This window comes from Emys orbicularis, chromosome 2, assembly GCF_028017835.1.
Source record: "Emys orbicularis isolate rEmyOrb1 chromosome 2, rEmyOrb1.hap1, whole genome shotgun sequence".
NCBI lineage: Eukaryota > Metazoa > Chordata > Testudines > Emydidae > Emys > Emys orbicularis.
This window is the reverse complement of record NC_088684.1, coordinates 180,860,611-180,882,562: the sequence shown is the minus strand read 5'-3', so window position 1 is coordinate 180,882,562 and position 21,952 is coordinate 180,860,611. Positions and strand designations below refer to the sequence as shown.

Below are 21,952 nucleotides of genomic sequence, written 5' to 3'. Positions count from 1 at the left end.
GTCCTTCAATTTTTGTTCTGAATCTCGATGAGTCTCTCTTTTAAAAAATATTTTCTCTCTCTGCTCCCCTCTCCTCCTGCCTGTTGGGCTCCTTCTCACCCAGTTCTCTCTATCTTGTTTCTTTCTCTTTTTTCTATTAACCTTTTATTAAATTTGTCAAAAATGTATATGGAAAAAAAATCAAACTATACATACACTTCTCATAATATAGTAACCATTTGCTACCTCTCCTTAGCTATACTTGAAACATTAATTATATATAATCTGAATGGTTAAAATGTAAATCAGTTATTTGTATTACATAATTTACAAACCAATGAAGTTTGTTTATAAAACAAATCCAACTAACTAAAAAAATTATTAAAATAAGATAAAGAATGGAAGCAAAATTTGGAACAGGGGAATAGAGGTAAGGAGGGAAGGAAGTGGTTAGAGAGGAGAAGGAGATGAGTGGAGACACGTTTATTTAATAGGATCATTCAGATACTTCCAGGAAAGCATCCCATATCTCTGAGAATTTTTCTTGGGTATTTCTGTTCCAGTATACAATTCTTGGCCAAGCTTATGATGTCTGTGCGCCAGTCTTCAATTGCTGGTCGGTTTGGGATTTCTATTTTTGTAGTATTAATTGCTAAAAAAAAAAAAAAAAAAAACTATTAGTCCTCTGTTGAGCTAAACTGTTTCATACTTAGTCAGTTTCCAGTTAATATTGATTAGTTTTAAAATTACATGTTTAGCTTGTAATACAAATTTTATTTGATAGGGAAAATGAACTGCAATTAATGTCTGCCCCAAACATACCGGTATAGGAGCAGTCCCAGAGCATAAGGATTAAAAGTTAGCACCTGCTAAATCAGAGCACCCACATTTGTCTAATTTAGCAGCACCAGTTTTGAACAGTCAGAAAGGGGTCCAATGCATCCACCATATGATTTTCTGCAGGATTAATCTTAAATGGAGGTACAAAGGAACAGTTTGGAGCATGGTTAAAATTTGTTTACATTGGTTAGCAGAAAATAATTGGCCTAGTTCCTCCCCCGCCCCCATTTCTTTTTTAGGGAATCTGTTTAATTCAAATTTGCTGGCCAAGTGTGCATATACAGTTGCCATAGGTACTGGCAAAGTGGGTAATATTTGGAGAAACTAAATCAGTTCAGGTGGGTCGGGTAGTGCAAGCATTAGGCCAAACAGATGGGAGATGGCACATTTAAGTTACATATATTGCCACTTCTGAGTCTCCAGACTGAACCTTTCTTCTAATATTGCAAAAGGGAGGAAGGTATCATTTTCAATAAACTGACTGATGCTTAAAATGCCTGTACTAATCCAATCTAGCCAAATGTTGGCGTTTCTTGCTATACAGAGTTTTGAGTTACCCTTGTGATACAGGCCTAGGTATCTAGAAGGAAGTGATTTTTTAAGATTTGGTAGACATTGTTGTGACATTTTGTACCTCAGGGGAATACCCTGCACCCCCATGTTCATCCTATAATATGATTCTGTGATATCCAATGCAAAGTTTGTCATGTCGGGTGTCTTTGGAAGGCACATGAAGCACTGAGCATTGTTGTTATAGTAATGGTTGTTATAGTAATGTTACAGGTTATAATTTCATGTATATAGTTATGAGGCTGAAAATGTGTCTTCATGGCTTAAAATAAGCCCAGGCAAAAACTCTCCAAGAGCAGAGGGACAGTTCACACCTCATCAGGGCATGTATGGGACAAACCCAGGCCAGCCTCACAGAAACAAAAGACATTGGCCTAGGCAGCAACAAAGGATCTGTTGGACTCTCAAGTGAGTCACCCCACTTCCTTTGGTTAGTTTGGGACTACGATGAGGTAATGCTCACCTGACTCTAAAGGGCGGGGGGCAAACCCAAGAGGGAAGAAAGAACATGATAAAAGGGAGAGATGTTTGCCATACTCTTCCTCTCTCTTCCGCCTCCATCTGCAGACATCACCCCCAAGCGACTGAAGCGCTGATCAAAGGGGAGAGCCTGGCTGAAGGGCAACCAGCCAGCCTGTGATGAGAAGCATCTACGTTTGTAAGGGCATTGAAAGGGTTAAGATCAGCTTAGAATGCATTTTGCTTTTATTTCATTTGACCAAATCAGACCTGTTATGCTTTGACTTATAATCACTTAAAATCTATCTTTGTAGTTAATAAATTTGTTTGTTTATTCTACCTGAAGCAGTGCATTTGGCTTGAAGCGTGTCAGAGACTCCCCTTGGGATAACAAGCCTGGTACATATCAATTTCTTTGTTAAATTGATAAACTCATATAAGTTTGCAGCGTCCAGCGGGCATAACTGGACACTGCAAGACGGAGGTTCCTAGGGCTGTGTCTGGGACCGGAGATATTGGCTAGTGTCATTCGGTTGCACAATCCAAGGAGCAACTTATCTGCCAGAGGCTGTGCATGAACAGCCCAGGAATGGGGGTTCTCACAGCAGAGCAGGGTAAGGCTGGCTCCCAGAGTTGAGGATTGGAGTGACCTGGCAGATCACTGGTCCAGATAACACCAGAGGGGAAAATCACAATTGTACACCAAGTATTTCTGGCTTCCACAATAGCTGGCAATCATTCTTTAGGGAATTGGTAGTAATCCATGTGCAGTATATTGGAAAAGAAGCAACCAATTCTGCTTTCAGCTGGATCCAGTCTGGGGCTTTACAGCACAAGGGGATGAGCCATTATGCTGCTTGGCTAAGAATTATTGCCTGGTAGAGTTTAAAGCTGGGAAATCTGAAGCCACCTGCTCTGACAGAGAAATGTACTCTTCGTAAGGAGATTGGGTTTGTTACCAGCACTCCACAAGAGGGACCTGAACATGTTGTTGATTTTGGTAAAATAAAAGGGAAGAATATGGATGGGGAGGAAATTCAGAATAAAAATGATCCTGGGAAGAGCATTCATGTTTATTTTTCCCTAAAGGGAAAGAGGTAGTGTCTGGCATCTAGTTAAACAGTTTGCTAACTGCATGATTAATGGAGCTAGGTTAACTTTGACTACGTTTTTAGCTTCCTTAGGAAACAGGATGCCAAGATCTCTGAGGTTTGTCTGTTGCCAGCTAAATGTCCCTATAGGAGATGCACTTCCAACTAAATACAATGAGATCATTGCTTCTGACTTATTCCAGTTTATCTTGTAACCAGGGAATTTATCAAAGTTATCTATTGTTTGTAGGATATTTGGAATAGATTGATCTGACTTTTTAATAAATAGGAGGCTGTCATCTCCTTATACAAGGATTTTTGTCTTCTGAGTCCCTGATTTGATGCCTTGAATATCATCCCTGTCTAGTTCCCTGAAATAGATCAAAGGGGGGTTATATTGTGCTATTTGTTAGGATATGAGAGTTGGGTTTGGAATTGTGACGGGGTGGGACTCACCACTCTAGCGTCTCCTGTAGGGTGACCAGACAGCAAGTGTGAAAAATCGGGACAGGGAGTCGGGGGTAATAGGAGGCTATATAAGAAAAAGACCCAAAAATCGGGACTGTCCCTATAAAATCGGGACATCTAGTCACGCTAGTCTCCTGACGGCTGTCATAGGAATTAGCTCTACTCACCAGGGCGCCCTCTTCTGGTGGTGCCTCGCTGCTGTCACTTCTGTTCCAGGACCTGAACCACTCCCAGGACTGCAGGGTCCTCTTCAGTGACACTGCCCTCCTACTGTGCCACACTCTGTGTTCCCCCCTTCCGGAGGACCTGCAATCTCCGTCCAGCTGCTACCTCAGTGGCAATTACAGTCCTTTGTCCCGGGGCCACTTCCCATGTGGCTTCAGCACCCTTTTCTGTCCTTACCTCAGGGCCTCAGCTGTGTGCTAATTGGGCTGCAGGTTGAGAACTGCTGAACTAGTCTGACCTCCTGCACATTGCAGGCCACAGAATCTCACCCACCTACTCCTGTAATAGACCCCTAACCTCTGGCTGAGTTACTGACGTCCTCAAATCATGACTTAAAGATTTCAAGTTACAGAAAATCCATCCAGTATTGATTAAAGAGATGGATCTACAACTGTTAATCTTTTGTACATCCTTACTTGGTTTAAGTTGTACAGTAATTAGGGCATTGCTCATAGTAGGAGGTAGCGTACCCTTCTTTAAGGCATCTTTGTAAATGCCTAACAGCTTAGGGATCAGAATTTCTTTGAAACTTTGATAGAATTCTATCTGGAGATGAAGTAATAGAGATAAATGAAGAGGTAGCTATGATGGGCCAGGGAGCTGAAGAGAGGGATTCTGTAGTAGGTACAAACATGGAGAGCTGGGGCGTCACTTGGGGCCTTTGGAGCCCTGAAGATGTTCTGATGTGTGTGCATGGGCGTGGAAGCAGCATGCTGAACAGATGTGAGTAGTACTTGTGACAGATATAGCAGCCCCATGTTTTATCTTTGGGGATCATTGTATTACATTTATGAATAGTTTATGTGTGATTGTGTTCTATTTCTGGGGGAGGATTACAACAGCTCCCTCAAGAACTAAAAACAGTGGGGGTGACTAAGGTGAGTCACTGAGGCTATGTCTTCAGTACAATCTACTCCTGGGGAATTTCTGCGCCAAAAAATTAAAAATTCTGTGCACAATATTTTAAAATTCTGCATATTTACTTGCCAAAACAACAATATAATCATGCCAATTTCAATTGTTTTGGTAATTTATTTCAAAATACCTGTCAATAAGTATGTCTGCCACAATACAGACAACAAAAAAGATTCAGGAAATGTTTTTGTTCCAAACAGATTCCTTTCTAGGCATATTAATACAGAACTTGAGTAGTAATTCATTAAAACTACAACATAGAAATGTATTTCCCACACCCTTTAGAAGCAGTGCAAAGACTTTGGGGAGTTAGGGGTAACAGAGGAGCTGAGGGAGAGGGAATTAATTGCTGGGAAGGAGGCTGGGTGTGAACTTGGAGGGTTGTTGGGTGTGGGTGGGAGAAGTAAGGAACAGGCTTTTTTGGGGTGGAGGAGCAATTGTTACAGAGTTGGGGAGCCTCCCCCATGCAGACCCTGGCTGACCCCTAGCCTCTCCCATTCAGTCAGGCACATCTGCCCCTGTTCTCGTGTGTCCCAGCACCCCTCCTCCCTCTGCCCCATGCGTCCCTTCCCCCCTCACTCAGCCAGTGGAGGAGGACATGGAGGGGGCTGCTCCTCCTGTATGGGGTGAGGAACCACACAGCTTTTATTTTCTTCTTTTTATTTTGATTTGCATGTATGGTGGATTTGAATGAATTAATACACAGACCATGGATAAAAATAATTTTTATTTGTTATTTATGTGCATGCAGTAAGGGCCAGAGACCTGTAAATCTCAAAAAAGTGGAATTATTGAGAGTAGATGCCCCTCTGATTTTTATAGTTGCATTTAATTATTCTGTATTATCATCATACAGAGGAAAAGCAAAAAAAAAACTAGCTGAACTCGAACACACCCTGCACTTCTCATCTGAGGGCTGCTCTGCAGATCTCAGCATTGCTTGTATGAAGATGATGATGGTTGCAGAATGCAATCATGCAGTTACTGTATTTAGGGCCTTTTTGTCCTCCAGGATCCAGGCATGGAGGGGACACTGTGGGAATCTCTTGCATCCACATATGAAAGGAGGGTCAGCTCTCTCGGTAGCACCCTGCCTCCCCTTCCTCCAAACCTCAAGGAGATCTACCTATGGGTTCTGGAGTCCATACATGGAAAGAAAAAGGGCTACAGGGTGCACATCATCTCCACCCCTGCCCCCTCGAGCCCGCTGGAACATACACTCAGGAGTTAATATGGGTTGGAGTTGTATTATCTTTTGATTGGAGTCAACTCTGCACTGTGGAACTCCTCCTTAAAGGTGGGCTCCAGAGGCTGCTACCAGTTAGGCTGCTCATCTCTATTGCAGTCGCACTACCATGGAACTTGAGTGGACAGGGCAGTGTGGCTACGATGGAGATAGCTAATGCAGAAAAGGACCTGTGCAGGGATGGCCCTGTGCCTCCAGCAGGTCTCCTGAGAGCCTCACGATTTGTGGAGGTGTGCAGGATTTGGGGATTGGAATCCCTATCTCTGCCATGGGGGGCAAATCCACAGCCAAATTTAGATAAAACTTTGTCAGAGGAAATTATTGGAGTTTAGTTCCTCCTAAGGTCCCTCTCAATGTGTTTATTTGCAGGAGGGCACAAACTGGCCCATAGTTATTAGGTAAATTAAAAAATATGGCTAGGTCATACTGTGGGTGAAATACAATCATATCTTGTTTTATTGCAGTAACTGGAACCAAAGCTGTGCTTTTGTGTAGAGTATGCAGTGATTAAAGGAGTTCTCAAAAAGTGGCCTTTACATTAATACTTGCCAATTCATAGCATGATTAAAAATGTATATGCTATACTGTAGCTCCAAAAATAAAACCAAATACAGTCCAGAAATCAGCGAAAGCAGAAATGGAGGTGCAGTGTTTTGAAGTTCCTAGTGTATATTGAATTTACTCTCTGTTAGGCAGAGCAGTCATCACCACTACATTTTAATTCATTTCTTGAAGAGCTTTGTTAAAGTTTTCTAAAGTATCTTTGAAAGATTTCAGTAAGTAAGATCCCAGTTCATTGCCAGTCTCTTGAATGGCTGCGTCGTAGCCTCCGAAGAGTGGTGTTGAAGCCTTTATGTCCTCCCGGTTTGCATGAAGTAAAATATTATTAAGTTCCTCTGATACACTCTCATATTTTTGGTGATCAAATTTTGAAAGATCAGCATCATCAATTGGGTAGGTGACATTGTTAGGATAGCAGTCCCTAGGAACTGGGAACTCAATGTAGTTCAGCTTTGGCAAGTCACTAAAAACATTAAAGAGGCATTTAAGTGCTCGGGATGACAGGGGATTTCCAAGGAACTTGAATTCTTGTAGCTTCCGGCAGGGGATCAGACCCAAAATCAACATATTTACATGAATGTCTTGAATGTTACATTCCTCGAGGATGAGAATCTTCAGAGTATGAGAGCAGTGGCTGAGAAGTTTAAAGAAGGTTGATGGGTAAAGGTCAGCCACATTGTGCCCACTGAGGTCCAGTACTTCCAGGTGGTTAGAATGGAGGCTATTGGCTAAATAGGCCATGTCAGCATGGTTCAAGGCGCAGTTAGAAACATCTAGTAGCTTCAGAGGGGTTTTCAGTGGGCTGCAGATTTAAATAAAAGGCAAAATATTTACAGCATAAAGTGGTATTAGAAAATTGTAAGAATTTTTTTAAAAACTGTGTGAACATTGAAATAGCTGTTCATCATTAATGTAACCTGTCTGCTCTATTCTTTAATAATTTTGTAATCTAGTTTGATTAACTGAAAGGTATATAACATACATCAAAATTAATGTCTTAAATGGATGCACTAAACTGATTCTATTGATGGTTTCTTTGGTTTACACCAGGGATAAATCTGATCCATTGCATTTATGCTACATGTACGTTTCACATTCCACTATATGTTGGTCTTACGTTTCTATTACTTTGTCATAGTAATAGCTAATAATTTGGGCCACTGACAGTGCAGATGGAAAAGCAGAAAAGGAAGGGGATGCTGCATCTGACTTGGGCCCAGCAGTTGAACAGGAAGGCAGTGGCAGCATCTCCAACTTCAGCCTTTATTGTCTGCTGAACATACAAGCTTGCCCAAAAAGGCTTGTCCAGCACCCAAGAGCTTCTGGATCAAGAGAGCTAAGGAATCCTGCAAGTGACCCACATCAGGGAGGAGAGCGAGCCATGCTCTGGGCTCATCAAAATACATCTCAGGTACCTCAGTAACACCAAAGAGGTGGCTGTAGTGAGACCTGAGGACACAGTGGGTGTTCTGAAGAGGTAAGTCCAATGTAAGAGCCTTCAAAGGGATTATCGGCCTTTGGGGAAAGGATCCCACTTGAATCTGAGCCCAGAGTTGAAGTGGGCAACAACCTCCACCCCAAAGCACTGACATGGGTACTGTGAGGATTGTCCTTCTCTGTAGGTCTGTATAGCACCTAACACAATGGAGCCTCTAGGCGAGGCCACATTACACATGATTAACAATAATCAACTCTGTCTATGGGACTTCTAATAATGTGCCTGAAGAGACAGCTTGGAAGTATTTGGTTCTTATTTTGTATAAATGTCTGTGTGTGCACCTACTGCTAGCACTTGTAAGGTCAGGTATGTAAGGCTTGCTTCTAGTACCACGTAACCTAGAACAACCTGCTATGGGTCGGCAGCTCAGTGACTAAACTGAGAACCCTGCCCACTCACTGTGTGGTGGGGGGTATGCCCAGCACCCGTTGGAATGAAAAACAATGTCCACAAAGGAGTAACTACATCTGGCTCTGCTACCTTGCAGCTAGTTCCTGGTTGAACAAAGGCTAGAGGAGAAAACCTGGAACCTAATCTGCTGTGTAAAAAATGTCAGGCAGTTTGCACTGCAACTCAGCTTTGCCCTCTGGCATCTCCTGCAGCTGTGCTCACTTCCAAACATCTTGGTCTCCAAGCCTTTGGTCCCAGTCAGCAGGGCCGGTGCAACCACTAGGCAAACTAGGCGGTCGCCTAGGGCGCCAAGTGGTTGGGGGCGTCCGAGATTTTTCCTCCCTCCCCTCACACAGACTGTGGCGTGGCTGATTGGGCACCTGGGCCTGATTTAGCCGCTCCCATTGGCCTCCAGCAGGCAGAGTCCCTCCCCCGCTCCCTCCTCCCCTTGCCAGCACGCTGCAGGGGAGGGGCTGTGGGCTCCACAGCCTGTTTGTTTTGGCTCCACGTGGAGCCAGCGGCTGGAGCGGCATGGTGGTAAGGGGAGTCTGGGGGGGCTGTCGGGGCGGGAGTGTGGAGAGGGATTGGAGCAGTCAGGGGACAGGGAGCAGGGGGAGGGTTGGATGGGTCGGGAGTTCGGGGGGGGCTGTCAGGGGGTGTGGGTATGGAGAGGGATCGGAGCAGTCGGGACAGGGAGCAGGGGGAGGGTTGGATGGGTCGGCAGTTCGGGGGGGGGTCTCTCAGGGGGCGGGGAGTGTTGGATAGGGCGTGGGAGTCTCGGGGGTCTGTCTGGGGGCGGGGGTGTAGATAAGGGTTGGGGCAGCCAGGGGACAGGTAGGGGGTAGGGTTCTGGGGGGGGGGGGCAGATAGGGTGGAGGGGGTCTCAGGAGGGGGCAGTCGGGACAAGGAGGAGGGAGGCTTAGGTAGGGGGTGGAGTCCTGCGGGGCAGGTAGGGCCAGGGGTCCCAGGAGGGGACAGCCAGCGGACAAGGAGCTGGAGGGGTTGGGTGTTCTGAGGGGGGCGGGAAGTGGGAGGGAGTGGATGTGGGTGGGGCTTTCCCCCCCGTTCTCTTTTTTGATTGTTGAAATATGGTGACCCTAAAAAAGCGGTGCCCTGGCTTGGAAGGGAGGAGTTGCCTTCCGGATGCACCGGAGAGCCAGAGCGTCAGCTTGCGGGGGTGGCGAGCCCCAGCCATGGAGGAGCCGGCACGGCACAGGGGGCAGCAGCCCTGCAAAGGTGGTGGCACCACTAGTGGGGAGCAGCCGCGCCCCCTGCCCCTCCTGCCCAGAATGCGGCCCAGCGCCCCCCCCCCCCGGGGGCTCCTGCAGGCTGCAGCAGTTGCATGTGGTCGGCGGCCCCCGTGCACCCCCCGGCTACCCACTCGCCATGCTCGGGCTCTGCGGCTCCCAGGCATGTGAGCTACCAGGGCGCAGGGCCCTGAGCCTACTCTGGGAGGGGCAGCGGCAGTGGCGGCTCACACTCCTGGGAGCCGCATGCATCCACTGCAGGAGCCCCCGGGGGGGCGCCAGGTGGGTTGCAGCCCGGGCAGGCGCACCCCCCGGCTTACCGCTCACCGCGCTCGGGAATCTCTGAGAAGATAACACTTGTCCCCGTGAACACTGCTGTAGAGACAAATAGTTTATGCCTTTTCCTAATTGGTTTTGTTCTTTGGAAGTAAAACTCTAGAGCCCATCTGATGTTGAGGGAATGAAGTCTTCTCACGCTTCCAATGAGGAGAATGAGGTTTGGGGAAGAATACCAGTAAGTGAATTCATGTGAAACTCAGAAATTACCTTAGGGATGAATTTTGGTTGAAGGTGAAATGTGATATACAGTGAATTGGTCAGGAGTGCTTTCAGCTCACTCACCCTCCTGGCTGATATGATGGCGATGAGGAAGGCGCCCTTCATGCAGAGGTGATCACATCAAGCACGTGGCCACCAGTTCAAAGGGTGGCCTGGTAAGTATTGCGTGTATGGGATAGAGGTCCCATTGCAGTGTTGGTTTCATTACTGATGGGAAGGTCCTATTGAGACCCTTTAGGAAGCTGTTTGTTATTGGGTGAGTAAAAATAGGCTAGCCCTCTACCAGAGAATGGAAGGCACTGATTGCTGCTAGGTGGACTCATAGCGAGCGAATGAAAAGTCCCAACGTCTTGAAGGTGAGGAGATACAGAAGTCTAAAATAGCAGGAATACCTGCTGATTTTGGGGATAACTCACTCTGTTGCACCCAGATAGAGAAACACTCCCATTTAGCTAGGTAGCATTTGCTGGTGGAAACTTTTCTGCTGTGATTGCGGATAGTTCAAACAGCCTCTGAATGTGAATGCTCTGGAGCTGACCTGACACCCATCCAAATACCAGGCCATGAGGCGCAGAGTCTGAGTTGGGATGTCTGATCTGGGAAGATTCAGATGCTGATGGGAGGACGGGCTGATATTCATAAGAGGTCCAGAAAGCTGAACTGTCTGGGCCAATCGGTACAATGAGACTGACTTGAGCTTTGTTGGGATGAATCTTTTACAGTGGATTGGAGGACAGGCCATACCTCAGGTGGTCTGTCCAGGATTGCAGAAGAGCATCGGCCTTGGAATCCCAACTTACTGTTCTTTCTGGAGCAGTATAGATTGAACTTCTTCTTTGTCTTGGAGGCAAACTCCTCCCAGGATGGCTTTCTCCGCTGAGTGAACATTTCATTCAGGACTGAATTGTGTCAGGGCCAGGGCATGAGTGGCCTGGCTTACAGGAGTGAGCATCAAGCACGGGCTGAAGTGCCAGGAGCCAATTACTAGGACTCAGGTCAGGATGGAATGCCAGGAGATCAGAATCGAAGGAAACTGTAGGGCAGGGATGAAGAGTCAGTTACCAGGAATCAGGCCAAGTCAGGATGCCAGAAGGTCTGGATCGGGTGACAGAATCAAAAGGCAGGAACCAGAAGGCAGTTACCAAGAGTCAGGCAGAGTCAGGATACCAGGATGTCAGGATCAGAAGACAAATAAGTAAACACCAGGCAAGCTGTCTGTGGCAGGGTGGAGCTTAGTTGTACAAACAACTTCCTGTTTGCTCTTCTGGCCTAAATAGGGGCTTGAGGAGATTTAAAGCTCTCCCAATCAGAGTGGAGGGGTGGTGCTTGTGCTGCTGTCTGTGAGCTGCCAGGTAGAAGACTGGAGTGTGATCACAGGTGCCGACTTCTAATTTTCTTCCGGGCTGCTCAACTCCTGCTCTGCTGCAAGCCCTGCCCCCACCTGCCCCCTTCTCCCAAGCTCCCACCCCTGCCCTGCCTCTTCCCACCCACGCTCCACCCCACCCCTTCCCCCAAGGCCCCACCCCACCCTGCCTCTTCCTGCTGCCTCCCCGGAGCGCGACCTGTCCCCGCTCCTTCCCCTCCCTCCCAATGCCTCCTTATGCTGCTGAACAGCTCTTATGCAGGTTTCAGGAGGCTCTGGGAGTGAGAGGAAGGAGTTGATCAGTGGGGGCCGCGGGCGGGCGGGAGGAGGGAATGGAGCTTGGCTGCCGGTGGGTGCTAAGCACCTGCTAATTTTTTTCCGTGGGTGCTCCAGCCCTGGAGCACCCACAGAGTTGGCACCTATGAGTGTGATGACCCCCAGAACTCCCATGGGGCCTGACATCACCCCCTCCCCAAGGGGTGTTCTCTGGCGATATGGGTCCAGAGTTCTAGGGGTGATTTTCATGGAAGGCTTGTATGTGGACAGGAGCATGAAAATTTTCTGCTAGTTCCCACATACACTCCTCAGGGCCATAGCCTTCCCAGTTAATCAGGTATAAAAGTTTACCCCACTGGCATTTAGAATCCAAGATCTCGTGTGTGGCATATTCCTCATGGCCTTGTGAGTGAAGTGGCTGGGTCCTATGGGGAGCTGAATTTTTGGTATATGGTTTTAGGAGGGATATGTGGAATACTAGGTGGATTTTGAGAGATTGGGGTAGGTGTAGTTCAACAGTGACCAGGTTAACTTGGTAACAGATTCGATAACGGCAAGGAACTGAAAGTCTAACATGGGTCTGTTCATGTTGAGGTGCTGTGTCAAGGGCCACACTTTTTGTCCCACTGAATAGGGGTTCCTGCTTGGCAATATTGCTTTTTTCAGGTTTCCCCTTACTTCTTTCTGGATTTCATGAATTCTCTGCAGTCAGGGCTGCACCAGCGCTCCAAGCATGTGCTTGGGGCAGCACTTTCCAAGGGACGGCACTCCGGCTCTTCTTTTTTTTTTTTTTTTTTTTTTTTTGCTTGGGGCACAAAAAGCCGGGAGCCGGCCCTGAGCGGAGGTGAGCTGTGGCAGTGGGGGGTGCGGGGAGGGCCGCAGGAAGTAACCCTGGGGGTGGGCAGAGGAACCGCTCCCCCCCCAGCTCACCTCCGTTCCACTGCCACCTGCTCCCCCGAGCGCGCTGCCGCTCCGCTTCTCCCCCCTCCCTCCCAGGCTTGCTGCACGAATCAGCTGTTTTGCGGCAAGCCTGGGAGGGAGGGGGGAGAAGCGGAGCGGCGGCGGCGCGCTCAGGTGAGCAGGCGGAGCGGAGGTGAGCTACGGCGGTGGGGGACGCGGGGAGGGCCGCAGGAAGTAACCCTGGGGTGGGCAGAGGAACCGCTCCCCCCCAGCTCACCTTTGCCTCCTCCCCCGAGCGCGCCGCCGCTCCGCTTCTCCCCCCTAGGCAAGCCTAGGTAGGAGGGGAAATGCGGCGCGCTCGGGGGAGGAGGCGGGCTGGGGATTTGGGGAAGGGGTTGGAATGGGGCAGGGAAGGGGCAGAGTTGGGGCAGGGCCGGGGGGGGGGGGGTGCGGGAAAATTTTTTTGCTTGGGGCTGGCCCTGTATGCAGTAAGTCCGAGGTGGGTGGGTTACAAGAGGCTCATAGGTAGCTGTGGTTCCCATAGCTGGTAAAGAAAGGGGCTTTTACCCATGGAGGCACGATCTGGGTTATTGTACGCAAACTCTATGTAGGGTAATAGCAAGGACCAGTCATCTTGGTGGTGATTAATGTAACAATCTAAAATCTGATTGACCCTTTCTGTCTGTCCACTGGACTGAGGATGGTAGGCAGAGGCGCAGCTGGACCCACAGGAGATGCAAGACCTTGTGCCAGAATCAGGCTGTAAATTGTGACCCTTGATTGGAAGTGACTTGATCCAGTAGTCCATGGAGATGGACCACATGGCTAATCCATAGCTGGGCTGTTTCTTCAGCAGAGGGTAGACCAGTGCAGGACATGAAGTGGGCCATTTTGGTGGTCTGCCACCATCAAGATTATTATAAACCTGTTAAGACTCTGGGAGCTCCACAAGAAAATCCAATGCAATAGCAGCCTAGGGTCAGGACAGTGTGTCTAGAGGTTGAAGTAGGCTGCAGGGCATGTGATGTGGTGTTTTGGCTCTAGCACACGTATTGCAGGACATGATGAAGGCCTGTATTATGGTGTGCATTTGGGGTGACCAGAAAAGATGGGACGTCAATCGCTGAGCTTTAGAGCAAGCCAAGTGTTCTTCCGGGGGGAGTTGTGGCATAGCTGTAAGGCTGCCACTCTTGCCTGACCCGGAGGAATGTAAATGCAGTTATTCACAAACATGATCCCATCCCGGATATCGTGTGGTTCCCTGTCGATGGCAGCTAGTTTGTCAGGCAGAATTCCTGAGGCAGAGAAAGTTCAGGACCAGACAATAGGCACAGCGGTCTGTGACAGGGTGGAGCCCAGTGGTATGAACAACTCCCTGTTTCCTTCTCTGGCTTAAATAAGGGCTGTGGCCCAATGAGGAGCCTTGGACCTCTCCCAATCAGAGTAGAGGGGCAGGGCTTATGCCCCAGTTGGGCTTCATGAACACTGGTCCCAGCTGCTGTGAACTGCTGCATGATGGGGCTAGGGTGTGATGACTCACAGTACGTCTATGGATCCAGGGTTCAAAACCCATGGGGCCTGACTGAACCATCAAAGCCCAAGAAGGCTGTACTATGTATATGAAACACATCTTACCTATATGGGATGGAATTTCCCACTGATATGATCCCTCAGTATAATGCTGCTTCACTGCTTTTTTGGCAGCATAAAGGCCACAGTGAAACAAAAATGTTAATGAATGAGGACTACAAAATGGTGCAGATTTTCTCAATTTTCAATAAAAAAAAGATAGTGGCCCATATTTTCAAAACTAGGAGCCTAAAGTTAGGCTCCTAAGTCCCTATTTAGATGCCTATGGGTGGGATTTTTCAGAAGTGCCTTAGGGTATGCAAACACTGCACACACAAAATAAATAAATAAATAAATAAATAAAAATCCCACGGCAACAAGTCTCAGAGCCCAGGTCAACTAACTCGGGTTTGCAGGGCTCACACTATGGGGCTAAAAATAGTGTAGATGTTCTCACTTAGGCTGGCGCCTGGGCTCTGAGACTCACTCTCCTTGCTGTGTTTCACAGACTGAGCTCCAGCCTGAGTTGGAATGTCTACATGGCACAAGGGACTGGAGCATACACGGTCTGGCCTAGCACTCACAGCTGGGCTGGGGGCCACACATTATCTCACTGACAGAATAGTTCAGCATGTCACTAGGTTATTTGCTCCACTGTAAAATTAGCTCTTCAAAGAGAACACAGTAAACTGTTGTTTCAGGTCATTCAAAAATAACAGTGCTCTTTATTGACAGCTTTTCCCCCTGACATTCAGAATTACTGGATTTTTCTATGTATTCAGTGTGGCTAGTTGTGTTAACCCAAATTCCAGTTTAGATACAGCATTGGATCTCCCTGGCCTTAAGATACGCAGACCCATTGAGAAGCATTAGATGGTCTCAGACTACATCTTAGGGCTTGTCTCCACTTACCGGCGGACCAATGCTGCGACGATCGATGCACCGGGGGTCGATTTAACGGGTCTAGTGAAGACCCACTAAATCGACTGCCGATCGCTCTCCCATCGACTCTGGTACTCCACCGGAACAAGAAGCATAAGGTAAGTTGACGGCAGAGTTTCTCCCGTCGACCCAGCGTGGTGTAGACACCGCAATAAGTCAACCTAAAGTACGTCGACTCCAGCTAGGTTATTCACATAGCTGGAGTTGCATAACTTAGGTCGACTTAACCCCATAGTGTAGAACTGCCCTTAGTGTCATTCTCTCCACATAAAATCACCATAGACATAGGATTGTAGTAAATTTACAGTCTGGTTTCTGCAGATGAGTTAGACATCATTAGCTTCCTGATTGGAGTGCTGCAAACATCTCAATGGATTTCCCAATAAAAACATTTCCATTGTTCACCCCGCCCCTTTTTGTTAGCCTTGGCAGCCCCTAATTCAGTGCCACTGAGCTGACGAGTGGCTCATCACACTTTCAGTCACACTGTTGGGAACAACTTACCTGAGCAGTTTCCGTATTTTTCCTGTGAGGGTAGAAAATGCCAGGCTCAGTTCGGTCAACTGCGTCATTTGGCTCATCTTTTCTCCAATAGTCATAAGGATTGGTTCATCCTCAGCTGCAAACCGCTGCACATTGAATGCTCTGGCCGGCAGGGTAAGCGATGTCAGTAGAGGAAAGTGGATGTTATTAAACAGCACTTCCAAGTGCTCCATTTCCAAACGAATATTGTGAACCACTTCAAGTTTGCGCAGCGAAGAGGGATCTGTGAGCTTTATGATGTAGAAAAGCTTTTGTAAAGTGAGACTGTCAGCTCTGAATGCCACACAACGAATCTTTAGTGGACAGTGGCACCTCATCAGTAAGGCTTGGACCACAAGTTCATAGTTCCGCTCTGTAACAAACAGGTCAATGAGAATGTCAATAGCAATATCAAAGATACATGGATTGAACTGCAGCCTTTGCATTTCGACAAGCAGCTCAAAACAGAGCTTTGATAGTAGCTCTGTCCTGGCCCATCTTCCCAGAGTCTTCTTACACTTGCAGAGCTGAACTTCAACATCTTTTATGCCTGTCAGGTCCACCACTTTCAGTCTCTTTGAGTATGGAGAAGAGCAATTCAACACATAATCTCTCAGCCCAACTAGACAACTTTCCAAACAAACACAGCATGCTCTGCTGCTGATGTCTTCCTGGTAATCCACTGTTGTCCCTAACAGTTTTCCTATATTAAAGTCTGCCAGGGGCCAGTTTTCCACCAGGTCATGGATCACTTCCCCCTGCTCCAGTAAATAACTGGCTTTAAAAAGAAGAGGAAAAAGGTTATGTGCAACACTGCTGAGACTTTTCCTGGCAAGCTGTGCATTCGATACCAATGCCTCAGCACTGATGAACCGCAGCGACTTCATTGTTGCCTTTGATTTCTTTCCGGCATTGAGGGTGGCTTCTGTGTTTAACTAAGGTTCTGGTTGCTTATCAGTCTTTATTTTTAGCTGCAGCTGCTGTCTGCTACTAAGTGAAATGTCTTTGGGAAGGTAAAGTGAGTAGTCACATGCTGAGCCCTGACTTCTATTTTGGTACTAGAGACAGTCTGCACAAGTCACACATTTTGATTCATTTATTCAGGGACCATTTTGTTTAATTAACCTTCATTTTTATAATAAAGGTTAGTTTTTGATAAGTTCAGGCTAGCATCAAACAGGGCTGGCAGAGCTGTGAAAAGTACTTGTACATGGGAATAGTTCTCTATCTGCAATTAACCATTTTATTGTTTGCAGATTTTTTTAAAAATAAAAACACTTTAGCTTTTTCTTGCAAGGTGATTAAACTAATTTAGATTTTAAGAAATATTAAATGTTAGTGTGCAGTGTTTACCACTAACTGGAGTTTCCATAGCTCTCCACTTTTTGGATTCCAAGCAATGTGGACCTGAAACCCTTTAGACAGCAGGTCAAAGGTAGGACTATGTGTTTTGAAACATGCATCTTAAGGCATCGTGCCTCTGTTGATGAAGAGAGATACACTGCTCCAGCTCCTTTGCTTTCTCACTAGAGCAGCTACTCCAAAGACAAGCAGGGATGCAGAATGTGGATCTGCGTGGGCAATCTTTTTAAGAACTCCAGTTACTGAGAAGTCTTTCTCACTGCAGAATATGCATCCCCACTTCTGGGGTCTGTTCCTGCAAGGTATTGAGTGCTCCTGCAAGACATCATGTCTGAGGCTGTTCACCATCTTGCAGGATTAGCTGGGCATACAGAACCTAATACTCAATAGGTGGCCTGCGGGCCAAATGTGGCCCACCAAGGCATACTGTGTGCCTGCCAGCTCACCTTAAAAAATGTTTATAATTAAATTCACAAACCGTGATACGTTGCCTAGCATTTGCCTAGGACTTCCTTCATAAGTAACTGGCGGTGCTTAATTTGTAATGAAAGAGGTGTCGTTATTGCTACAGATGACACGTTGATGAAAACAATGCAAGAATTCCTAAACATTCTGACTGAAAATTTTAAAATGCAATTTGAGAATTTTAATATTTAAAAGAATTTGCTTTTATTTTCATGATCCATTTGTTGTCTCTGCCAATGGACCTTGCCCTTCTGAAGCAATCAACATTTTTGATTCAATTGATGAAGATGCCTTTCAATTAGAAATTGTAAGGCTCCAGATTTCAGGAAAAATTCAGAGAAGTGGGACTTTGTGATTTCTGGACTCAGTATGTGACCAGTTTCAGAATAGCCAAAATCTACCCATCTATCTTTTAACATGTTCAGATCAACATACCTCTGCGAATCTGCGTTTTCTACCACGAACATTATAAAAAACCAATACCAATCACCTGACAGATGAGTATCTTCACCAGTGCATCTTCACCAGTGCATGCACCTTGCCCTGACCTCCTACAAACCACTCTTCACAAAGCTTGCTAGAGATCATTGATGTCGCCTCTCCCATTAGAGATTGCCACCAACAAGGTGGTAATGTTGATTTATAAACTTTGATAAAAGGTAGAAACACTAATACTTATGGTGCAATCAAGGTCTTTATTTATTGGCAGCTGAATTTTTTTTGTTTTGTTTTTTTGGGGGGTTTTTTTGGTCAGCCTTCTGAGCAAATAGCCCACCTCTTGTGATAAAATTCTCAAATCGGCCCGCGGGTAGATCTAATTGAGTATCACTGGTCTAGAGAATACTACAGTTTAAAGTACACTGGCATGCTGCTGCACTGAGGTGAGCATCCGACCTCTCCTCTGATCTACTTGAATATAGTAGCTGTCTTACATATTTTAGATAAGTGGATATGAATCCAACAGGCTTTAGCAGCAGCCCTGGCTATAGTGGAAAGGGCTTTGAGACTCTCTTGAAAAGGCACAATTAAGAGGTGCAATCTCTCTCTCTCTGACTTTGACAAATGCAATCTTTCCCTGCTTATCTCCATTCAGAATGATGCTGCAAAGATCATTTTCCTATCCTGTTGCTTTGACCATGTCACCCTCTCTTTGAATCCCTCCACTGGCTCCCTCTGCACTGTCATATCTGTACTGTCAAATACGCTGATTGCCTTCACTTTCAAGGCATTCTCATTCGCTATCGAGCTGTTGATACTCACCTCTGATTGGCCCATGATGCCAGCCTTCACTGCCCACTTGTTAAATTTTCAAACACACACCTTCATGCTCTCTCCCATGCTGCACTTCACTTCCCATAAACATCCACAAAACTACCTCACCCTCCTCCTCTGAAGCCTTCCCCAAATCCTTCCTTGCTGTGTTGCCCACAAAAAACTTGGCAATGGTGAGGCTGCAGAGATCACTACCTATCATGCTGACCAACACTGTCTCATTGTTTCCTTGTACTCTCTTATCCCTCTGGATTCATCTGTTGTCTCTTGTCTTATACTTAGATTGTAAGCTCTGTGGGGCAAGGACCATCTCTTTTGTTCTGTTTGTACAGTGCCTAGCACAATGGGGTCCTGGACCATGACTAAGGTTAGGGTAGTACAAATACTAAATAAATAACAAGGGATGATCTATTGCACAATCTTTTTCAATAGTTATTGGCTAGATAGCAGATCCTCATTGACTTTTTCTTGTAGATGATGAAAATATATGGACATTTTAAAAATACGATGTCTCAGTATTAAAACTAAGCTCAACATCTGGTTTGTAGAAGACAACCTCTCCTTGATGAAGCCAGCATTCTGAAAAAATCGTCGGCAAAAATCCAGTGTGAGGGCAAAGCATTTTATCTTTAGAGATTAGAATCTTGTGGATAACCTGTGAAGACTCGGAGCTAGCTCCCTCATCTGGCAAAGGGTGATAGCTACTAAAAAGTTTTCTTTACAGGAAAAGAAAGCCTGGGGAAATCCACTCAGACTCAAAGTTTATTCACCTAGATTCCAGAGATCTCAAGGACAGCCACAAATTCATGAAACGTTGTGATGGCAACCAGATGGCGCATTAGGTGAGACATTTTGAATCCTGATTTAGACAACAAGGAAGTGACTTGAGAACAGTCAGCAATTAATAGGACATGTGCTTTGCTCATGGGCCAGATCCTAAAGTCTTTACTCAAACTATCACTTGAAGTGAATGGGTGTTTTGCTTGAGTAAGGACTAAGTACAAACCAAACAAGAACCTTAGGGTTTGACCCATATATCTTAGTACATGGGCTGATAGAAGTGATGATAGGGTAAAGTGAAATAGCATGTGTCCCTTCAAAAGTAAGGAGCAAGGGAGAATCTAGATGTTGCAGGGCCAACTCACTGCTAAGGTGCCTCCTCCTGGCAGCTCCGGGGCGTAGCTCCTTCCAGGTCTGATGCCCCCTTCCATCGCTCATTTGTGCATCCTGCTGCCTCGCTCTTACTCTGCAAATCAGCATGCTCTCCCTTCATGGCTTGGCCCTCCAGCCAGGTCACTATGTTTTCCCCTTCCAGGGGTGTTATCAAAGTGTCTCCATCCAAACTGTCTCCAGCAGTCTTCCAATTCACTGCCCAGACTGTGTCACTTCTCCAGTGGCTACCAGGGGAAACCGGGCCCAACCTGTACTTCAGGTTCTGGCACAGGGAACCTCTAATCAGCAGCCAAGGTCCACAACGTCCCACCTTGCTACCATTTTCCTGAACCTTTTTCTACTCTATACCTCTGTCAGGCTTTCGCTCCACCACCATTCTGGGTAAACCCTTCCTTCATGGCCTGGAGCCCTGGGCTTTCTAACTCTTCCCCGGGTTTCCTTCCCTTGCTAACAGTCAGAGTGTGGCCACAGGGTTCTTCACTGCAGTCCCTTTCTGCTGCCAGCTTCCTGGTGTATTGTAGCCCTGTCTGTTCTTTCTCAGCTGGGTGCCATCATCAATCTGGGGCTACTTAGCCACCTAATTCCGCTCTGAGGTGGCCTAGCCAGTTAACTGGCCCCTGCTCAGCCTCATTTAACCCCTTCTAAGCTAGCAAGGAGTGAACACCCCATCACCTTACGGAATAAGGAAGATTGGGTTAGATATTTAATCCACAAGGTTAGGACAGTAAGATGGAGGGAAATGTCCTGTAAATTACATTTGGTTTCTTAACTGAACGTTTATAAAGTATCAGATGTACAGTGTGACACTGCACCCCATATTCATCATAGTGATATGATTATAGAATAATTATGATGCATTTTGTACAAGATGGGTCATGTGAGGGGTCATTGGAAAAGTTATGATTTGCCAAATATGATTATCCTATTTGTGTACATGTATCATTTTTGTTATCAGAGGTTACGAATATTGACTATGTATCTGTATTTTCAAATATGCTTCCTGTGGGTAACACCCACAACTAGCCTTTCAGATACAACACTGAAGAAGCTAGACAGTGCTAATGGCTCATCAACAAAGACAATGGACCATGGAAGAGCTTAGCCTCCCTGTGAAAGTTTCAGCCAGACTACGCATAAAGGCTGCTATGACTCAGCAAGGCATACAAGAACATGTGACCAGACCACATGACACTGAACTCCATTTTGGTACCTATATTTTTCCACAAACTGGACTGGGAACTTATCTTTGAACAAAGGGTTCCCACCATATGGAAAAGCTCTATAAGGTGAGGAATGACATCATCTCTTAACCTCACTCCCCCCACTCCTAAGGAACAAAGACTAAACTGGGAGAAGTGCTGGTCCCAGGCTAAAGGGATTTCTAGCCTCTTTATGGAAACTTGATGGACTGCTTGTATCATCAGTCAGGGTGAGAAATTGCTAGTTCAAATCCTATCTACTATATTAGGCCTAGTTTATGTTTTGTTGTTTATTTGCTAGGTAATCTGCTTTCGTCTCTTTGCTATCACTTATAATCACTTAAAATCTACCTTTTGTAGTGAATAAACTTGTTTTATGTTTTATCTTAACCAATGTGTCTTTAAGTGAAGTGTCTGGGAAAATCTCATCTTGGCTAACGCAGGTTTGTTATGCATAATTTCCCCACATCGAGGGGAAAGCGACCTATATTAATGAGCTTGCATTGTACAGCTCCCTATGCAGTGCGAAATCATATAATACTGGGTTTATACTCCAGCAAGGGTGCAAGGCTGGGGAGCTGAGAAACTGGCTATTGTCTTCGGTCTGTCCTTGAGTGGCTTAGCTAAAGCACTCAGGTAGCTCAGTTGGATGTGTGGTGCCACCTGCTGTTGTGTTGGGTGATAACAGGGCCTGGAGAGGCTGGCTGAGTCATCAGCAGAGCAGTGTGAGTGGGACCAGCCCAGCTGAATGGTAAGGGGGCAAAGCGGTTCCCATAGCTCCCAGACTGCACCCCGGGGGTGACAACCCATCACATACAAGTTCATAAAATTCCCATCTATTAAAGTTAGTCCTCCAAGACCA

General features: G+C 46.4%; 1 protein-coding gene across 1 annotated transcript; it reads right to left on the bottom strand.

The window, feature by feature from the left end:
• Positions 1–6,510: 6,510 nt before the first annotated feature.
• On the bottom strand, positions 6,511–16,506 carry LRRC14B (leucine rich repeat containing 14B). The gene is made up of 2 exons (XM_065397680.1): positions 15,602–16,506; positions 6,511–7,156 (listed from the first exon to the last, which is right to left on the bottom strand). Exons 1-2 carry the CDS (start codon positions 16,504–16,506, stop codon positions 6,511–6,513), a joined length of 1,551 nt encoding a protein of 516 aa, XP_065253752.1.
• Between the last annotated feature and the right edge of the window lie 5,446 nt (positions 16,507–21,952).